A 19,942-nucleotide genomic window follows, 5' to 3' on the forward strand; every position below is an offset into this window, starting at 1 on the left:
CCCAGGCTTACCTCAGACGTGTGGCAGTCCTCCCGCCTTAGCTTTCCAACTACACTTACAACACGAGCCACGACACCCAGACACTTGTTTGCTTTAAGACACAGCATTCACAGCTGGGTGGTAGTGGCACATGCCTTGAGGCAGAGGCAGGTTGATCTCTTGAGTTTGAGGCCAGCCTAATCTACAGATCGTGTTCCAGGACAGCCAAGCCAGTACTGCATAGTGAGACCCTGTCCTGAAAAACAACAACAAAAGTCACAACATTCATTTTATCCACACCTATTCCAGACCAAGAGACTTAATCATTTAATTGTCCCATTCTCTCCATACTCTTGTCACTTAATCTCAGATCCTCAAAATAATCTTGTCAGGACATAGAGGTGGGGCCAACTCCCTGCTTCACTTCTGGGAGGCGGGAGAAGGGAAGGGGAGTGCTTCTTGAGGAAATTTTCCCTTGGGTGGTCTCCTGGTCCTCAGTGTCTTGGGGACATTCTGGTTCTCTACTGGTTCTTGGTGTATGGCCACTCTGAGACCTTATACTAAGGTTGGGAAAGGGTCCTCTCCTATATCCACAAAGTGCTGCTTAACAGCTGGACCTAGTGAAGATGTGTCTTTGATCCATAGCTTCTGCACATGTTCCTGGTCTAAACGTGCCCACCATGCTTACTTAGAAAGTCTAGATGTGGGGGGTGGGTATGGGGGACTTTTGGGATAGCATTGAAAATGTAACCGAGGAAAATACCTAATAAAAAAATAAATTAAAAAAAAAAAGAAAGTCTAGATGTGTTCTGTTGCTGTGAAGAACACCCTGATTTAAAAAAACAAAACAAAACAAAACAAAACAAAAAAAACAGCACTGGGGAAGAAGGTTGCATGTGGCTCACGATTCCAGGTCACAGTTCTGGAATTTCTGTCAGGTCAAGGCAGGGATTCGAGGTGCTAGACATTTCACATATACATCCAAGAACAGGGAACCATGCTGCTTGCTTGCCTGCTCTCGGTTAGCTTTCTTGTACAATCCAGAGACATGGTGCTGCACACATTCAGGGTGGATAGCCCAGCCTCAGTTAACCAGAAAACCCCTCCTAGACATGCCCACAGACCAAGCTGTTCTAGACAGTTCCACTCTCAGACTGTCTTCCGAGATGATCCTAGGTGTCAAGTCGATGGTAAAACTAACCAGCAGAGAAGACAGTAAGGGTTTAACATCCAGCTCGCAGAAATTCCTGAGGATTTAACAATGGCAGCGACGTGAACTCTTCTCGTGCATCTGCACCTGTGGCAAGCCCTCTGTAGCATGCATTTATCTAAGTAAAGTACAGTGTGATAGAGGGTGGTTAAGTCCTGTAAGAAGAAAGCATAGAATAGATGAGACAGGCTTTTGTAGAAGCAGACTCTCATATAATTAGTGGGCCCTTTAATAAAAATAAAACAAGCACAAAGTTGACTACAGGGCCTCAGAAGGAGCTTGGACAACTCAGAGGTTGTTTAAGGTTTTAGCTCCATGTTAAAGCTCTCACTAAGGGCTGGGTGAGGGAAATTATGGAGAAGGGATAGCCCCATGTGGCTCTGTGGGGAAGGCTAGGTCATTTGAAGTTAGAGATGGTCCAGGGATACTGGTTTAGGCAAGAGCTGAGACCTGGGAGGTTGGAGCCAAATAAACACCTGGGTGTGGTGTATGAAAAGGGATTGGAGGGATAGGAACTGGGGACAATTAGACTTTAGCTTTCACTGACATCGGCTCCTGGGATTTGTAGCAGCCGTTGGTCCCCTGTCCCCTCCGTGGAGGAGCCACAGTGGGGGTGGCAGAGAAGGAAAAAGGGTGGCATGGTCCTTCAAGAAGTCTTGGAGGCTCTTGATTGTGGGGGAGAGGGAGGTCATGGAGATTCAAGTACTACAGGGTTAGACATATAGACTGGGCAAAACCTCATGATCCTTTGGAAGAACAGCAGAGGTCGAGCTGGCCTGGCTGGAAGGTGTGGGTAGAGAGCAGCAGCTCTGAAGATGAAAGAAGCAAGCAGGCTATGGGGGCGGACAGGAAAGTGACTTCTCAAGGCACAGCCTCCAATCTGGGCATGCTTGTCCATGCCTATAGCTCCACCATCCAGGAGCCTGAGAATGACAGAAGAATCTCTTCTAGTTCAAAACCAGTCTAGCCTGCACAGTGAGTTTCAGGCAGTCTGGACTACAGAGTGATACCCGGTATCAATAATAATAATAATAATAATAATAATAATAATAATAATAATAAAGGCAAAGCTTAGGTGTGAGGCAAGGCCCTCTGGGTCCTGTCTGTGATTATGGCTCCCCTTCTGTGGAAGGATGAATGGCAGAAGGGCATGTCAGCACAGTGACTACATCGCGGGCAATGATGATGAACAAGGAGCATAGAAAGAAGGACTAGGCAGCCGTGGGCTGAAGGGAATCACAAGGGAAGAGCTGTGTTATGATCTGAGCATTAGGCTTTTAAACAGTCACCTTTGTTTGTTTATGCGTGCACCCGCCATGCTGTGGCACACACGTGGAAGAAAGACAACTTGCAGGAATCAGTTCTCTTCTCTATCATATGAGACCCAGGGACCAGAAAAATCGTCTCTGGGTTTGAGATTTTGGGGGACGAAGGGCAGAACTGCTCACCCTTAGCATTTAGAAGCAAGGCTGGTTATCCTCTGGGTTTGACGGTTTCTAAGAGCTGGACCCAGCCAGGGGCCAGCCTCCAAGATCAGCACTGCTCATGTCTGGGACCCAGGGCACAGAAGCCTAGAGATTCTTGGGGTGGGGGCTGACAGTGTGACAGTATCTCAAGCATCCCATAGGAAGGGTGATTAGCCACAAAGAGAAGCCAAGGAAGAAGAGAAAGTCTAGAAGACATCTGGTCTACCCCACTAGCTAAGAGGCTAGTGGGTGGTCTGGCAGAAAGGTCCTTAGAAGTTCCTTGTGGATTGAGGATTAAGGCTAGAGCAGGAGTGGAAGTTCCTGAACTACTTACAGCCTCTGGTTTAGCTCCTCCCTCTTTCCTGTCCCCAGTCAGTTTCACTTTTGTTTTTCTACCTTAGGCCTTCTGCCTGGGAAGGACAGCAGGCTTAACGGACTGGCTTGAGACACTGGCCTGAGACAGCAGGGGTGAGTGTAAACATGGGGTGTTGGGGAGCAGCTAAGAGCATGGGAGAGAGGACTGGACAGGGGAAGTGAGCGGTCCTCTTCTCCTCCCATGTGTTGCACCCCAGGATTCTGATGGCAGAGGTGGAGGCAGGGGCAGCCTTGGAGCTCCGGGGACTGCCCCCAGAAATACCAGATGAGCTCATTACTCTGTACTTTGAAAACCACCGTCGCTCGGGTGGAGGACTTCTGTTGAGCTGGCAGAGACTTGGCTGTGGGGGTGTCCTCATCTTTCAAGATCCTGCAGGTGAGGAGGTTGAGTCAAGGGGTTGCCTGGGTGCCCTGAAGCTTTGCCATCTCTGACACCTTCATCTCTGCTCACAGATGCAAAGAGGGTCTTAGCCCAGGCAGAGCACCAACTACATGGTGTCCGACTGAGCCTGAGGCCAGCCCCACCGCGTGCCCCAGAACGTGTGCTTCTTCAACACCTGCCACCTGGCACTTCACCTCTGAGCCTGGAGCAACATGTTCAGGCCTTGCTGGGTGCTGCAGGACACCCTGTGCAGACTTGCCATGCCCTGGCCAGTCCTCGGCAGGACTGTGTCCTGGTCCAGTTATCCATGCCCCTTTCTGAGGCAGGTAAGAGGCACGTGAGAGGCAGGGCTGGGTTTCTAGTTAAGGAGGGTTCCCGAGTTGATTCATATACTGCCCACAGAGGTCAGTGCCCTGGCGGAACAGGCCCGGAATCTGCCCCTGAATGGAGCCACCGTGTCCTTGGCCTGGGTGCCCCAGACCCGAGCAGTACGTGTGTTGGACAGTGCTTCTCCTGTGGACCTGTTATTGCTGGAGCTCTACCTGGAAAATGAGCGTCGCAGTGGTGGCGGACCCCTGGAGGGTCTGCGCAGCCTGCCTGGGCAGCTAGGCACTGTTATTTCCTTTCAGCAATGGCAGGGTAAGTGGTGTCTGAAATTAGGAGGACCCTTCCTCTACGCTAGAGACTCAGTGTGCTTTCTGTCTTCTCTCTCCCTCCAGTGGCTGAACGGGTGCTGAAGCAGAAACACTGGCTACAGGGCATTGAGTTGAGCCTTGTCCCTCACTATGATGTCTTAGAACCTGAGGCGCTCGCTGAGGGCGTCAGTGGCGGGGGTCATTCAGCTATGCAAGAATCTGGAGTCACTGGTCATGCTCCTACAGGAGCTGGAGGGCTGGCCGGGGCTCTGACCATGGCTGTGGGCTCTGGGGAGGCACCGCAACAATTAGGAACCCTTCTAAGGGCAGGTCCTGTAGGAGCTCCAGGACAAGCCCTGCCAATTGACTCGGGATCAATTAGGATCCAGGGGAGTATGGGGTCTACAAGCCCAGTCGATCCAGTAGAGAGCTTTACAGAGCTCCCAGAGCAAGTAGGACCCATGGCCTCAGACTCAGTGGGTGTTCAGGAGCAGGAGGGCCTGGGGGAAGTTGCCACAGACTCACCAGGGCAAGAGGGTCTAATGGGTCTAGTGGGGACAGCCATGGAGTCTGTAGAGACTGGGCTGGAGAGCCCTGGGTATGGGGAGATGCAGAAGCAAGAGGGCCTGGTGGAAATGGTGATGTCAGTGGAACCAGGAGCCGTGCGCTTCCTGCAGCTTTATTATGAGGACCTCCTCGCCAGCCTGGAAGATGTTGCCCTTTTCCCACTTGAAGGAACGGATGTGACTGGCTTTCGGGTGAGTGACCCCCCTCAGGATCCCCTCAACTTTGCCTCTTCTCTTACTGGGGCCCAGGTACCTTTCCTGTGCTCTGAACCCATAAGCTGCCCTCCTTCTGGTCCCGCAGCTGTGTGGAGCCAGGGACCCCTGCCAGGCAGCCCAAGAGTTGCTGCAGAGTCTGCTGGGCAGCATCAGCTGCCACACACTGAACATGAAGCACCCAGGCAGTGCCAGGTTCCTGCTGGGTGTGGAGGGGCAGCACCTTCTTCACAGACTGGAGGCTCAGTTCCAATGTGTCTTCGGGACAGAACATCTGGCCAGCGCCACCCTGGACATAGATCCTGAAAGGGTAAGATGTGGAGTTCTACCTTTGTCCTTTTTTTTTTTCACGTGCCAGATCTATATGTCTCCTCCTCTGCTGTGACCCTGACATCCTCTTCCCACAGACAGATCCCACTGAGGCCCTCCAAGTCCTCCATGGCCACATTACAGGCATCGATCAGGAGAACATGAGACTGGGTAAGACTCCTAGGGAGCCCTAGTACGTCCTGTGGTCTTTTCTTAACAATCTCCTCCCTGCCCTGCCCTATCACTTGTTCAGTGACGCTCTTTTGGCCTACCCTGTACCCACGAATATGATCTCCATCTTTTTATATCTATTCCAATTCACCCTATTGTTTATCATCAGCCTCCTGGCTGGGCCCAGCCTTTGACCCAGTGGCCTCCCTTTGCCTTTAGAGGACGTCCGAGAGCTGCTGGCTACCCTGGAGAGCCCACATGGAGGGGAGAACTGGGTGCCTCTGGAGATGGAGAAGGAGAAACCTGGAGGACCAAGAGAGACTGTTGTAGAGCAGCAGGAGGAAATCCCCACACTTGAGGCTGGGGAGGAACCTGTGGCCCTTAGCACCAGGGCACCTGGGCAGTTAGAAGAAGAAGCCACACTTCAACTGGCTATCCACCGGTCCTTGGAGTCTCAAAGCCAGGTGGCAGATCAGCAGGAGGCTAATGCACTAAGGCGAGCCATGGCCCTCTCCCTGTTAGAAGCAGAAGAGGCCCTGGGTGAGGACACAGGGGGCGAGGCCCAGCTGGTGGTGCACACATCCTTTGAGCAGGATGTGGATGAATTGAACCGGGCATTATCCAATGCCTTGGAGGTACACCTTCGGGAGGAGACAGTGAGTCTCCAAGGGCGCATGCTACCCCCGGAGCTTGGGGCTCGTCTGGAAAGGTGTCATGATGTGAATGCTACCCTCCATGGCGACCACGTTGTCCTCCGTGGCTTTGGGGTACAGCCTGCCCGCGCGGCTCGCCACTTAGCTGCTCTGCTTGTTGGCCCCTGGGACCAGAATTTGACCTTTCCTTTGGAGGCCTCAAAAACCAACTGTGAGTCTGTACCTTGGACTTGAGGGTGGTGGAGGTGGAATGGGTTAGCTTTTAAGCTAGTGCTTGAGACATGGCCCCGTTGTCCTTTCTTCCTGTGTGTCAGTGTCTGAGCAGGGACTGAAGGAACCCTTGGGCAGGCTGGAGGCCCTGGAAGAGAATTCCCAGGAGTTCCAAGATGTGGTGCGGGCCTTTTATAGCACCCTGGATGCTGTCCACGGCAGGATCCGCATTGTTCGAGTGAGTTCATGTCCTGTGTTGCTGGCCTTGTGCCTGGTGTACAGAACTTTTCTTTATATTAGGGTTGGTTGACCAAAAGCTGCTTAAAGTGGATCTTTCGAAAGTGGATAGAATGAATCGCCATATCCATGCCTGGCTCTAGGGACGTGGACATGACCAGGGGCATTGAGGGAGTGAAGAAAAGACAAACACAGGGTTGCACAGGATGCTGGGATGAGGTCTGGGCTCTTAGATGGAGAAACTGCAGCACCTCAGAGTTGAGTGTCGTTATCATATGGAGTGGACCAGGAAGTGGGGTTATTGCATGCAGCTGCACAAGGAGGCAGGGTTATTATATACAGATAAACAAGGATTTGTGGATTGGGAAGGCAGGTTTAGCAAATCTCTGTTGGGAGTAGTCTTTGGGCAGTAAATATTCTAGCAGAGAAAGCTATGGGGGACATTTTTCTGCACACACCAACAATATCCATAATTGGACAAGAGGAAGGCTTTGCCATGCCTCTGAATGTTTACGGGCAGGAGGCTTTGCAAAGTTCTAGGATCCTTGGCATGGCTCGCTCATGTCAACACACATTTATTCAGGGCTTCGTTCGCTCAGGGTTCCTCTGCTCCCTACAGTGGGTGAGCACCCCTTCTTTGCCCAGAGAACATTTCGAATCTGAGGAAGATACACAGAAGGATATAGGGATTAAGGATCTGACAGGCCTGTCTGAGTGAGGCTTTCTACTGGGGACTGTAGGACTGTCTGTGCCACAGTTGGTGCCATCTGGTGGCCAATGTGAGGATTACTCTTCTTGTTCTTGTGTGTATGGGGGGTGGAGGAGGGGCTTTCTGTCTCCAACAGAGGCCAGTTCTGGCAAAGGGCTAGCCCCACCTTCTCTCCTTGTAAATAAAATAATACCCGTGTGTGTGTGTGTGTGTGTGTGTGTGTGTGTGTGTGTGTGCGTGTGCGCGTGTGCGTGTGTGTGTGTGTGTGTGTGTGTGGTATGTAGCTAGGGAGAAAAATATGCATACATATATGTATTGAATATATTCATAGTGGCTACTCCTCCTGTATTCTTGCTAAATTTGGCAACGATGAACATGGACAAGAAACAAGCTAGTACCGAGGAGTGGGGAGCCTTAGGACCCCCTCCCCAGCATTCCAGGCAGGTGAGAAAAGAAGAGCAGAGGCAGGTAGATCTGTGAGTTTGAGGCTAGCCTGGTCTGCATAGTGAATTCCAGTCCAGCCAGAGTTATATAGTGAGATTCTGTCTCAAAATACACAAGTAAATAAATAATAAATAAATGGCTGGGAAGAAGAGAGAGACTGTCAGGCTACTCTGCTACCTGTGACAAGAGAACAAAGAGCATGCAGGGAGTGACCACAGAGACATCCCTGGAAGGATGTGGACAGTCAGGTAGAAGAGAAAACATGATGGCCGACAGCCTTTCACCCAGAAGACTGGTTGCGCTCATAGATGAGGCTAAAGAGGGATGGCCTTAAATGGGTAGGAAGGACAAGGGAGGACTGGAGAGGTGACTCAGCGGTTAAGAGCATTGACTGGTTTTCCAGAGTTCAATTCCCAGCAATCACATGGTGCCTCACAACCATCTGTAATGGGATCCAATGCCCTCCAGTGTACTCATACACATTTTAAAAAAAGGACAAGGGAGTTGTCACTGTGTGGTAAGACTGGGCAAGGTGCTCGCCACTCTTGATGCTAAAAATTGTGGGTGGGGCTGGCAGCCTCAGTCTCCACACAGAGATGGCTGGAAATGCAGGACTTCCAGTCTTCCCCGGAGGTTAGGAAGGTCATCAGTGGGCCCTCACAACAGCTATGACCTATGACCATCAGTGTCACAGCCACAGCGGCTGCCATCCCTCTGGTCACAGCTGGTTTTCTTAGTAATGTTTGTGCACTCAACTCTTCTAGGCAGTATCTCTATCACTTAAGATGGCACATTTGTGGGTTTTTCCTGTTACTACTTTAGAGACTTTCTTTTTCCTTGTCTAGATATACACAGAGGAATAGGATGGGCTTTCTTTCTCTTTCTTTCTTTCTTTCTTTCTTTCTTTCTTTCTTTCTTTCTTTCTTTCTTTCTTTCTTTCTTTCTTTCTTCCTTTCTTCTTCCTTTCTTCCTTTCTTCCTTTCTTCCTTTCTTCCTTTCTTCCTTTCTTCCTTTCTTCCTTTCTTCCTTTCTTCCTTTCTTCCTTTCTTCCTTTCTTCCTTTCTTCCTTTCTTCCTTTCTTCCTTTCTTCCTTTCTTCCTTTCTTCCTTTCTTCCTTTCTTTCTTTCTTCCTTTCTGTTTCTGTTTTTGTTTTTGTTTTTGTTTTTGTTTTTTTCGAGACAGGGTTTCTCTGTGTAGCCCTGGCTGTCCTGGAACTCACTCTGTAGACCAGACTGGCCTCGAACTCAGAAATCTGCCTGCCTTTGCCTCTCGAGTGCTGGGATTAAAGGCTTGTGCCACAAATGCCCGGCTTCTTTCTTTTTCTATCATCTCTTCCTCCTACCATGTCATAATTTGGACATTTACAGTGTATATCCTATGTAGTTAAGGTGCATAAACCAACTTCACTTTATAGTTTCCATGCTTAGGCTCTATGTTGATAAGGATAAAGAAAAAAAATACTACCCTTGCATCACAACCAGGTAAATGTAACCATATTTGTTACAACTGTGGGAGCTTGCTGGGTGGTGGGAGCACAGGCCTTTAATCCCAGCACTCGGGAGGCAGAGGTAGGCGGATTTCTGAGTTTAAGGCCAGCCTGGTCTACAGAGGGAGTTCCGGGACAGCTACACAGAGAAACCCTGTCTGGAAAAAAAAAACCCAAGAAAATAAAGCAAAGAAGCAATCAAAACTGTAGGAGCTGGAGAGACAGCTCAGAGGCTAAGAACATTTGTTGCTCTTGCTGAAGACATGGGTTCAGTTCTTCAGTCACATGACAGTTCACAAGCATCTGTAACTCCAGTTCCAGGGAACCTAATGCCTGCTTCAGAACTCTGCTGGCACCAGACATGTGTGTGGTATACAACCGTGCAGGCAAAACACAGACATTAACAGAATATTTTTAGCATATATTATTTTCAATTTTTATTGTATGTTATGCATTTGAGTGTTTTGCTTGCACATATGTCTTTGCACCATGTGATATGGTGCCAGAAGAGAGCATCAGATGGGTCCTGGGAATTGAACCCATGACCTCTCAAAGACCAGCCAGTGCTTTTTGACTCCAGAGCCATCTCTCCGGCCCCTAAAAACTAACCCTCTTATCTTTTTAAAGTAAAATAAAACAAAGCTGTGGTGAGTCTGGAGAGGTGACTCAGTGGTCCGGAGAGCCTGCTTCACTCTCAAGAGTACTAGAGTTTGCCAAATACCTGCCCTGTTAGGCCCTTCACAGCTGCCTGTCACACCAACTCCAGGAAGCCGCCGATGCCCTCTTGTGGCCCCTGAGTGTACCTACACATACACACATCCAGAAATTAAAATGACAAAAATCTTAAAGAGGGGAAAACAAAGTAAACAGACAGGTAAAACCAAACCCCTTACAAGCCTGTGGTAGAATAAGGGTGTGGCTCAGCTGGCGCAGGGCTTCCAAGCATTCCCAGAGCCCTGGGTTCAGTTCCCAGCCGTGAACAGCAGGGTGCGGTGGCACAGCATCCCAGCAGTGAGGATGCTGTGAGGTTATCCTCAGCTCCATACTGAGATCAAGGCTACCCTGAGGTACATGAGATTATATCTCAGAAAGCAACAACAAAATAATAAGCAACGCTGGATGAAAGAACAGTCGGGGATTTAGTGCCTTCTTTTGTAATTTTTTTTTTTTTAAGTTCCTTGTTTCTTCTGGGTCAGGCTTGACTTCTGGGCAAGCTGACCCCTTGCCACCCTGATGTGTAGACTCTGCTGCTGCGTAGGGGCATCCGTGAGTGGGTAGTGTGCATCTCTGAGTTTTAAGTTATAGAAACAACTGGGTGTAGTGGTAAATGCTTGTAATCCAGGCACTGGAGAGGTTGAGGCCAGGGCATACCTGAAAGTTTGATGCTGGTTTACAGAATGAGGGCTAGTCTGGGGTCTAGGGCCAGACTGTGCCTCAAAAGCCAAAAAGTATACGTGTAGTCTTTTATAACTAGAAGATTTTTTCATAAATCTAATTTTATTCTATTTTATTGAGACAGGGTCTCACTGTGGAGCTCTGGTTTTCCCAGAATCCACTGTGTAAAACCAGGCTGGCCTTGAACCCACAGAGATTCGGCCTCCTCTGCCTTCCGAATACCGGAGTTAAAGGTGTGAGCCACTACACCTAGCTCTAATTTGATATAGATGTAAATTTTGTACAGTCTTTCATTTACTGATATGTCCTTACTTGTTTTATTATCTTGGCTGGGATATAGTGTTTAGATTCCATTTTTTTTTTTCAGATTTATGAAGACATTGCTCTTCTCCCATCTTTATGTGGGTGGGCTCTGGGGCCTGAATTCAGGTTCTAGGTTTGCACAGCAGTGACCTTATCTTTCTGGGTCATCTTATAGCACCTTTCTTCTCCCCCACTTCTTGGAAAGTTAGAACAATCATTGGATTTTTATTGTTTTGTTTTGGTTTTTGGTTTTTTGGTTTTTATTTATAAATATATTTATTTATTTATTTATTTATTTATTATATGTAAGTACACTGTAGCTGTCTTCAGACACTCCAGAAGAGGGAGTCAGATCTCGTTACGGATGGTTGTGAGCCACCATGTGGTTGCTGGGATTTGAACTCTGGACCTTCGGAAGAGCAGTCGGGTGCTCTTACCCACTGAGCCATCTCACCAGCCCTTTTTTTTTTTTAAGATTAAAAAAATTTTGTGGTGCAGTCACGTGTGGGTGGGTGGGATGGAGGGTTCTGTGCACATGAATGCAGATGACCGTAGAGGCCTCGGTTCCCTCTGGAGTTGGAATTACAGCAGTTGTGAGTCACCTGACATGGGTGCTGGGGACCAAACTTAGGTCCTCTGCAAGAGCAGTATGCACTCCTAACTGCTGGGCTCTCTCTCCAGCCGCACGCTTGATGCTTTACCAACATCCGGAATTAGCACTGAGAAACCCAGGGTGGAATTTCTTCCCGTCTGTACTTGCATACTGACCTTGGCGTGCACGTGTTTACTTGCAAAGGCTTTTTTTTCCCCCTTTTTCTTTTTTTTCTTTTTCTTTTCACTTTATAAGCTATGGTTTTCTGGTAAGTGCCACAGGCATGTCTTTCCCAATGTCCTTGGCACTTCATGGTTCTCTCCATCTGGTGCTAATGGCCTCCAGCTCAGGGACACGTCTTCCACTTTGTTCCCAGCTGCACCACCTTCTTAGAAGCAGAGCTTAGTCTCCGCCTGCTTCATGTTCTTGCCTGTCCTCTCGTGGTTGCTCTCTCTCATCTCTTAGCTCTGTTCTCAGTACCGGTTTCTTAGATCCTCAAGAGTAGTACATAGTCGAATCTGTAGCTTTAACCACTTCATTATCTGGCCCATGAATAGAATTAGCTCAGCAATCCTTTCCTTCTCCTCCTCCTCTGCTATTTCTTCTTCTCTTCCTCCCTCCTATTCCCCCTCCCTTTCATCTATCTGTCTGTCTGTCTGTCTATCTATCTATTGGGTTTTTTTGAGACAGGATTTCTCTGTATAGCCCTGACTGTCCCGGAACTCCCTCTGTAGACCAGGCTGGCCTCAAACTCAAGAGATTTGCCTGCCTCTGCCTCCAGAGTGCTGAGATTAAATGTGTGAGCCACCACCCGGCGTTTCCCTTTCCTTTTTTACCCTGGGGATCCATTCTACTTGCTAAGCAAGTGCTCTGTCCTCCCCACTGTGTCTCCAGCCTAGAAATCTCATCCTAAATGTCCTGTTTCTGATGTCCAGATTTTTTCATAGCAGGTAGTTTTGTTTTATGGATGTGGTAATCGTCTGCCTCCTAAAAGGCCAGTTAGCATTTCTTTAAAAGCTCTGTTTGAAACCCTGAGTTTTTTTTTTTTTTTTTTTTTCCTTCAGGAACAGGGGTTGGTTGGCTGAGGTCTTCTCTGCTGTCTGAGCCTTCTAGTGCTGAAAGGCAATACAGGCTCCTGGCTTGATTTTTTACTGTTGAAGCCTGATTGTTGGTCCTAAATTTACGTGAGTGGGGTGGGGTGGGGGTCTACCCACCTGCAGGGCTCCCTGGAGGAGTTAGGCCTTCCTGGAAGCTAGCCCTCCAGTGTCACTCGCCCCATGGAATCAGTCACTGTATTCCTCTAGACAGAGCAGGATAGTGAGCTTTCAAGTTTTCATGTAAATCCTAAATTCTTCCTTCCACCAGAGTGCTGAGTTCAGCTCTCTCCTGGCTGTTGTAGAGATAGATTCCAAATAACTTCACTCCAACTGCCATGTACTTGGCAGGTAGAACGTGTGTCACACCCATTGCTGCAGCAACAGTACCAGCTGCATCGGGAGCGGTTAATGCAGTGCTGCCAGCAACGCCCAGTGGAGCAGGTCCTCTACCATGGCACTTCAGAGTCTGCAGTGCTCGACATCTGTGCGCACGGCTTCAATCGCAGTTTCTGTGGCCGAAACGGTAAGGCCTGTGCCGGGCAGGGACGCGGGACAGTCATGCTAACCCTGATGACCCTCACCTTGGTAACTCACCTGTCCTGTCCTGTAGGCACACTCTACGGACAGGGCGTGTACTTCGCCAAGCGTGCCTCTCTGTCGGTACTGGATCGCTACTCGCCTCCCAACGCAGAAGGCTACAAGGCAGTGTTTGTGGCACAGGTGCTGACGGGTGACTATGGACAGGGTTCCCGCGGTCTGAAGGCGCCTCCTTTGAGGGCCTCCGGTCAGGTGCTTCGCTACGACAGCGCTGTGGACTGCCTTCAGCAGCCCAGAATCTTTGTCATCTTTCACGATACCCAAGCTTTACCGACTCATCTAATCACCTGCAAGAACATACTCCCGGGTACCCCCTGATAACTCTCTTGGTCTCTTGGATCTCTTTCCTGGACATTTGACCTAAGAGGCCAGCTTCTGGTTCCCTGCTCTACAAAGTCCTTAAGTGTCAGAGCTGCCCACGGGAGCACTCCTGTCTTTGGCTGGATAGACAGGATGACTGTGGACTGGGGAGGGCCAGACCTAATGTTTCCTTGGCCTGCTCGACCGCCAGGGGTCAGCAGAACACGGCAGGAGGGAGCGCCGCCAGACACACCCGTCTTGGTTGGACCGCGCCCTAGAGGGGTTCTCTGTCTTTGAATAAACCTGTACTTGAAACCAGTTAGAAGGACTGGCTGGAACTCAGAATCCGACCTGTTTGGGGAGTGGGGGCCACCCACGTGGCTAGGGACCGGGTCAGCTGTTCACGGAGGGTGGGGGCGGCGGTGGGCAGTGGATCCAGGCGTCTGGACGCGGTGCACTCCTACGACCTCACGATCGCCGGCAGCATCTCTTGTCTCCTCACTCACCGCCCACCAAGGTGTGAGCACTCAGTGGGTGCCGCCTGATCTAGTCATTTCTTCGGCTCCGGTTCTGCAACCTTCGGGTCTAGTACTCTTGGCACGTAGCCCGGTCACGCGTGAATCCTTTGCTCGCGTTCGGAGGTGCCCGGGCAGCGCAGCTCTTGGTGGGACCGGGGCGGGGCTCTGGATTAGCCCCGCCTGCGCTGCCTCCGCGGTTCTCCTGGGCCCCAGGAGTCTGGCTGCAGCGGCTGAGAGGAGGCAAGCGGAATCACCAGGAGCGTAGAATTGGGAGGGTATGGAGAGGCTCCAGATGAGTTGGGAGTTTTGGGGGGAAGGCGGGTAGGGGTGGATGGCCTCAGACCACCCGGAATTAGGTGCTGCTTCACAGCCCCTCTTGCTCTATGCAGAGATCAACACCTCCCTGGGATCAGGAAATTGCGGAACTGGACGGGAGGTGCTTGAGTGTGGGCAGAAAACGCCGCGATGAAGGCAGGCTCGGTTGGGGGCTGGAACAGAGACAGTCACTGAAGGGCCCCGCGGTGGAGTGGGGTCGGGAGAGGCACAGCTTGAGGACCGTTGACTCTTTCTCAGCCCTTGGCCTGAGGGCGAGGCACAGAGCCCACATTGTGCCCCCACTTTATGCCACCCCCGCTGAGACAGAGCCCCATTCACCTCTTCGCACGCCAGTGCTCTTGGGGCAGGGAGCTGGGGCGTGTGCACGCGTGGGGATGCGTGCGCTTTGGCTGCACGCAGTAAGCTGGTGGGTTGCTAGAGCGGCTGCCGGGCTCCCCCGGGCCTTGCCGCATCCGAGTTCCCGCAACCCACGCCGCTGCGGCTCCAGCTATTTATAGGCCTTTGCTGCAGAGATCGCAGAGACAGAGGTGGGACTGTGTAGGCTAGAGGTGGGGTAAGAGTGATGGGGCGTCCTAAAGACTGAGCCTGGAGGTAGATGCAGTGACCGCGGACTGGGGTTGAGGGTCTTGAAGAATGGGACAGTAGTGACATAAGCCGTGTTTGTTGATGGCCTCATTACCAGTTTATTGGAGAATCAGAGGAGAGGGAGTCTAAGACTGAAATGCAGGAAATGGAAGCTCTAGTCCTAGTGACAGGGTCCTATCTATGTGTGCTTGAAGGTAGCGCCCTCTTCTCCTCCAGTTTGACAGGTGGAGGGTGGAGTCAGTGTCCTGTGCTGGTGATGGGGGCGGGGATAGTTAGCATTTGGGTAACTAAGAGACAGGAAGGATGGTCAAGTGTGTTTGCTGGAGGAGGCGAGGATAGCTAGGAATGGGAGTAAAGTCTGGGATGAGCATCCGGGGGTCAGTGTGTGAGCAAGATAGGAGTTCAGTATCAATGTTCAGGTTAAGGAGGTGGTGGTGGGTCAATGCACAGTATCAACTTTCCCCACAGGTGAGTGTGACTCCTTCTTACTTTCCCTCCAGGAGGCCATGTCAGGGGAGGATTCCGAGGTCCGGCCAGTGGCAGTGGCTGAAGGTAGTTCCAATGGAAGCAGTGGCTCACCCAGCCCCGGGGACACACTGCCCTGGAACCTTGGGAAAACACAGAGAAGCCGGCGAAGTGGAGGTGGTTCTGTGGGCAATGGGAGCGTCTTGGATCCTGCAGAGCGGGCCGTCATCCGCATTGCAGGTAATGGGGAAGGGTCTGGTCAGCTTGCCTTATCAGCACAGGTGTTAAACACCTTCTATGTACTCTGTGTTCCGGTGTTGGACTGGGTAAGACATCAGGGGCCATCGTTCAGCTATGAGGGAGGGCTCTTTCTGAACTGATGAGGTCAGGTAGCACAGCTCCACCTGCTGGCTCTTCCTTGGTAGCTGCAGGAGGTTGGAGGACTTTTAAAGAGCTGACGTCTGGCTTCTTGTTGCAACAGCTCAGCAGTGGTCTCCTGGAAACGGGTCCATGTGCCCATCTCCAGTTGGAATCATTTCTTGGTCTCTTGAGGTCAAACTGCTTCTCCAGTCTTGTGTGCCATCTCAGGGTGGGAGCACATTGCCACCTGGAGAGGAGAAGATGTTTAATCTGTGAGAGCCCTAGTACCTCTGTGTGAGCCAGAGTCCAGCTGTTCCTTTCAGGAGCTGCCAGTCCCCGAGGATGGGAAAGACGAGGCGAAAGGCACCATGGGAGACAGCAGGCAGTTGGAGGGTAGCTATCTGGAGGGCAGCCTGTTCCTTTGAGAAGTGGGTCACCGTAAGGCTGGAGGCCATTGGGTGGGATGCCCTGGGAAAGGAACACTGACGCTGTACTCTAGGAGATGATGAGGCATTTGAAATGCAGGAGGTGGTAAGGGTAGATTGGAGAGCTGAAAGGCCAGGTGCTGAGTGAGCATGGAGATGGTACAGTCTCCAGGAACTTTGCTGGTGGAAGCATAGCAGTAGCTTGTGGAGATGGAAGGGGACAAATAAAAGACATGTCCCCCCCCCCCCCACACACACACACACTTAGGACTATTACTGCTCTGAGAGCATGTGCAGGACACACACACACACAATGATGATTTATAAAATGGGTTATTTTCCCACGTGGACTTTTGAATACCCTTCACTACCTCAGACCTTTAAAGACAGGGGTGAAGGTAGAGACAGGATACCCCAGAAGCCCTTTTTACTGGTTGGGTGGTTTTGTGTTTACTGCCCTTTATGCTGTAGCCAGCCCCACATGTTGTAGTCTTTGTGCTCTCTGGTAATTTTCTAAGGACTGGTTTCTAGACGCAGAGCTCCTGGTTCATACAGTGTTTAAGGTTTCCAAGAACGGCGCAGAGTCAATCAGGAAAGGAAGGCGTGTCGATGCTGGGAGACTGACGGGTAGAAAGGAACTTGTTGTTGTTGTTGTTTAATTACTAAGATATTTTCTTTTGTCAGTTGTGTACTCTGTCTTTTTTTAATGTGCGACTTCCCCCCGTGTTTTAAGCGCTTCTTATATTTCGGCGATGATGCCAAAACTGTATCTCCACTTTAGGACGGAGGGAGGAAGTTCTAAGTAACGGCGAAAGGAGGGAGGGAGCCGGGCAGGAAGGGCCTCACTCCGGTGGCCAGGTGAAGTGGCCGGGGGCGAAGGAGGTGGAGAAGTCGCGGCCGGCCAAAAGAAACGGCCACCTTAGATCGAGTTCTGTCAGCCGCCTCTGGTTCCCGAGTCGGCAGGGAAGTGTTTGCAACTGGATGTGTGTGGGATCAAGGCTCAGCTTCCCGCGAAGGGGCGCGCCAGGCAGCGCGTCCAGCTACGGGGCAGGTCGCCGGCTGGCTGGCCCGGCCCCGCCCCGCCCGTGGGGCATCCTGGGTGCGGGGCGGGGCGGGGGGGGGGAGGCCTCTTTAAGCCGTGCGCGCGGAGGCGGCGGGGGCAGAGCGGCCGCCAGGGCTGGCCTTGCGCGGCGGCCCGTTGCGTTCTTCTCCCGCCAGCATGGCCCATCTGCTGACGTCTGGCCCACCACCCGACGAACAGGATTTCATCCAGGCCTACGAGGAGGTGCGGGAGAAGTACAAAGGTACGGAGCCTCTGGCCCCTGTCTGCCCTTTTGGGAGCGCGGGCCCCTCCAGGTTAGCCAGCCTGACAGCCGGCCGTGTCCCCAGCTGCTGTCCCCGACCGTTGTCCCAACAGAGCTCAGTCATTCGTCTCAAGTCTCACCGACTTCGTTCGCCTCCCTGCAGCCTTCGGGGCCCGGGGAAGGGATGGATGCGCTCCACTGAGCCCCCGCGTCTATGACCTTAATAGGACATCTCTAGGCACGGGTGGCTGGGGTGGGCCCTGGTGGGGGCGGGTGTGTGTATGAAGCAAGGCTTTTCAGGGTCCGCAGTCTAGACCAGTGTCCGGTGTCTTTTTTCCCAGCAGACACGTGGGTCAAGGCTAAACCATCCCCTGCCTCTCCTCTGAGGCAACTGCCTGTGTGGGGTGGGGGGTGGGAGCTACTGCCTGGCAGTGAATGACATAGCTACTGCCTCTCCTCACCTCCCCAAACTGGCCAGGACTGGGCCACACCCTCCCTTGGCAGGGAATTCCATTGCACCCTGACTTTGTCCCCTGGAAATAGCCCCTTCTTCTCTAGAGGAACTTCAGAGAGCCTATCCAACCCAGTCTGTGGCTTTGGCAACTTAACCTGCTTCGTGCCCTCTTTGAGCCTTGGACCTGCGCAGGTTCTGGACGCTGTCAGCCACTCAAGGCTCTGGGTTGGGGTCTGTAAGCTCTAAGTAGTCATGAGTCCACCCGTACCTCCCAGCATTCAAAGACTTAGAGGTCTGGGTATGTGCCACTGAGGAGGGTTGATACAGAGGCCCCAGGCAGAGCCCAACAAAACAGGTTCCAGCTCCACATGGCTGGTTTTGCTGGCTCTGCCCCCAAGGGCAGCTCAGGGAGAGCTGTCCCGCTATAGCTTTGCCTAGGGCCTGGGTGCCACTCCACCCCACACCCCACCCAAGGCACAGTGGCTGTGCTGTGTGGGGGTCTGCTCTGTGGCTGGCTTGTTTGCTCATGAGGATCAGTTAATGATGCTACTGGGACCGTGGGCTCTTGATCCTGACCACTGTACCCCTAGAGAACCATGGGGAAGGTTGGGCTGAGCTTCACTCCTTGAGGGTCTCTCAGGAAAGATTCCGGACAAGGAAATATCTGGCAAGCCCCAGGGCAGTACTGTGTAGACCAGTATTGACTATATATAGTGGTACTTCCTTGTCTGGTTGGTGTGCTGGGCTTATATGGTCCAGTGCCTTGTCATGATGGCTTCTTCTTCCTGAGGTGCAGCATTCCTGCTCATCTAGGAGTGTACTAGTGACAGGTCCCCAGAGGTTCCTTGGGCCCAGCTCTGTGTCCTTTCTTAGCCTAGTTCCACCGGAGTCAGAGGTTAATGCTAGGCCCACTGGGCAGTATTGGCCCTTCCTTGTCAGTCTTCTGGCATGGGTGGCACTGGAGGCTGGTGAGAGGGTGGGGCAGGGGTACAGAAGTATTGCCTGAAGTGGAATTGTCACATGACAGGTGCAGCTGCCTGTACATGGGTGTCTTACCAGCCTCAAAGTAGCTGAGTTGCTAAGCAGGCTAGCAGGTGCTGGGGGCTCTCGGAGTAGTGAGAGAGGATCAAGAATGCTCCTGAGGCACACCGAAGCACCAGAGTCTCCTTGACTCTGGCTCCATACAGGGGATAGCTAAGCACCGGGGCTGCAGACCAAGGGAAGGGATGGCCGAGAGGAGGCTGGATGTGCCTGCCCCGTGCACCCTGCTTCCTTTTGAGGCCTGACCCTTGTCATCTCATTGAGACTGGACCTTAGTGGTTCCATTAGGCTGCTGAGGTTCCCTGGATTGCAAGAATATGGGGAGCTGTCTTTTTTTTTTTTAATTTATTTATTTATTATATGTAAGTACATTGTAGCTATCCTCAGACACTCCAGAAGAGGGAGTCAGATCTCATTACGGATGGTTGTGAGCCACCATGTGGTTGCTGGGATTTGAACTCCAGACCTTCGGAAGAGCAGTTGGGTGCTCTTACCCACTGAGCCATCTCACCAGCCCGGGAGCTGTCTTTTTAAAAACAAAAAAAAAGATTTATTTATTTATTATATATAAGTACACTGTAGCTGTCCTCAGACACACCAGAAGAGGGCATCAGATATCATTACAGATGGTTGTGAGCCACCATGCAGCTGCTGGGATTCGAACTCAGGACCTTCAGAAGAGCAGTCAGTGCTCCTAACTGCTGAGCCATCTCTCCAGCCCATGGGGAGCTGTCTTAATGCTCCCCACTAGGTGGCTATGCCTCGTTTCTAGTCCCAGCTTACAGTTGGCTAATTCCCTGAAGGTAGGGATGCTTGCCCGCCCTAGGGTGTTCGGCCTGGAGCGCCTGGACTGAGGAAGAGCCCTAGCCTTTAAAGAGATGCTGCCCTCACCTTTGACTCTCATCCCATTGACCTCTATTCCTATTTACAGCCTCCCAGGCCTCTTCCCCGGAGTCATTCCTGCCTGGAAATCCCCAGCCTTTCCCACAGGGCAATGCTTTTCCTAAAACTTTCTAAACTTCCCGTCTACTTGAGTCCCTCCGTCTTCCCCGCTCTACCCTGCCTCCTATCTGTGGAGATCCCTGGAAACAGATGGGGCTTGTGGCTAGAGAGCTCTGGGTGCCT

General features: G+C 51.6%; 2 protein-coding genes across 6 annotated transcripts in view; both read left to right on the forward strand.

The window, feature by feature from the left end:
• The first annotated feature begins 3,032 nt into the window (after nucleotides 1–3,032).
• Nucleotides 3,033–13,647, forward strand: Parp10 (poly(ADP-ribose) polymerase family member 10). The gene is made up of 11 exons (XM_021183103.2): nucleotides 3,033–3,123; nucleotides 3,228–3,406; nucleotides 3,484–3,738; nucleotides 3,815–4,051; nucleotides 4,132–4,805; nucleotides 4,915–5,136; nucleotides 5,234–5,306; nucleotides 5,526–6,170; nucleotides 6,274–6,407; nucleotides 12,781–12,955; nucleotides 13,043–13,647. The coding sequence occupies exons 2-11, from the start codon at nucleotides 3,235–3,237 to the stop codon at nucleotides 13,345–13,347; spliced, it is 2,892 nt and encodes a 963-aa protein (XP_021038762.1). The 5' UTR covers nucleotides 3,033–3,123; nucleotides 3,228–3,234; the 3' UTR covers nucleotides 13,348–13,647.
• A 391-nt stretch (nucleotides 13,648–14,038) lies between these two features.
• Nucleotides 14,039–19,942, forward strand: part of Plec (plectin) — a 60,660-nt gene continuing 54,756 nt past the window's right edge. For 2 of the 5 annotated variants that reach the window (XM_085831943.1, XM_085831944.1), the window contains exons 1-2: nucleotides 14,039–14,122; nucleotides 15,269–15,473. In XM_085831943.1, the coding sequence (XP_085688069.1) occupies nucleotides 15,275–15,473 (199 nt within the window). In that variant the 5' untranslated portion in view covers nucleotides 14,039–14,122; nucleotides 15,269–15,274. Of the gene's footprint in view, nucleotides 14,123–15,268; nucleotides 15,474–17,167; nucleotides 17,323–19,942 lie in introns of those variants that run through there. The other 3 variants (XM_085831949.1, XM_085831950.1, XM_085831957.1) reach the window with 2 other exon arrangements.

This window comes from Mus caroli, unplaced genomic scaffold (assembly GCF_978045245.1).
Source record: "Mus caroli unplaced genomic scaffold, Mus_caroli_1 scaffold_16, whole genome shotgun sequence".
Taxonomy (NCBI): Eukaryota; Metazoa; Chordata; class Mammalia; order Rodentia; family Muridae; genus Mus; species Mus caroli.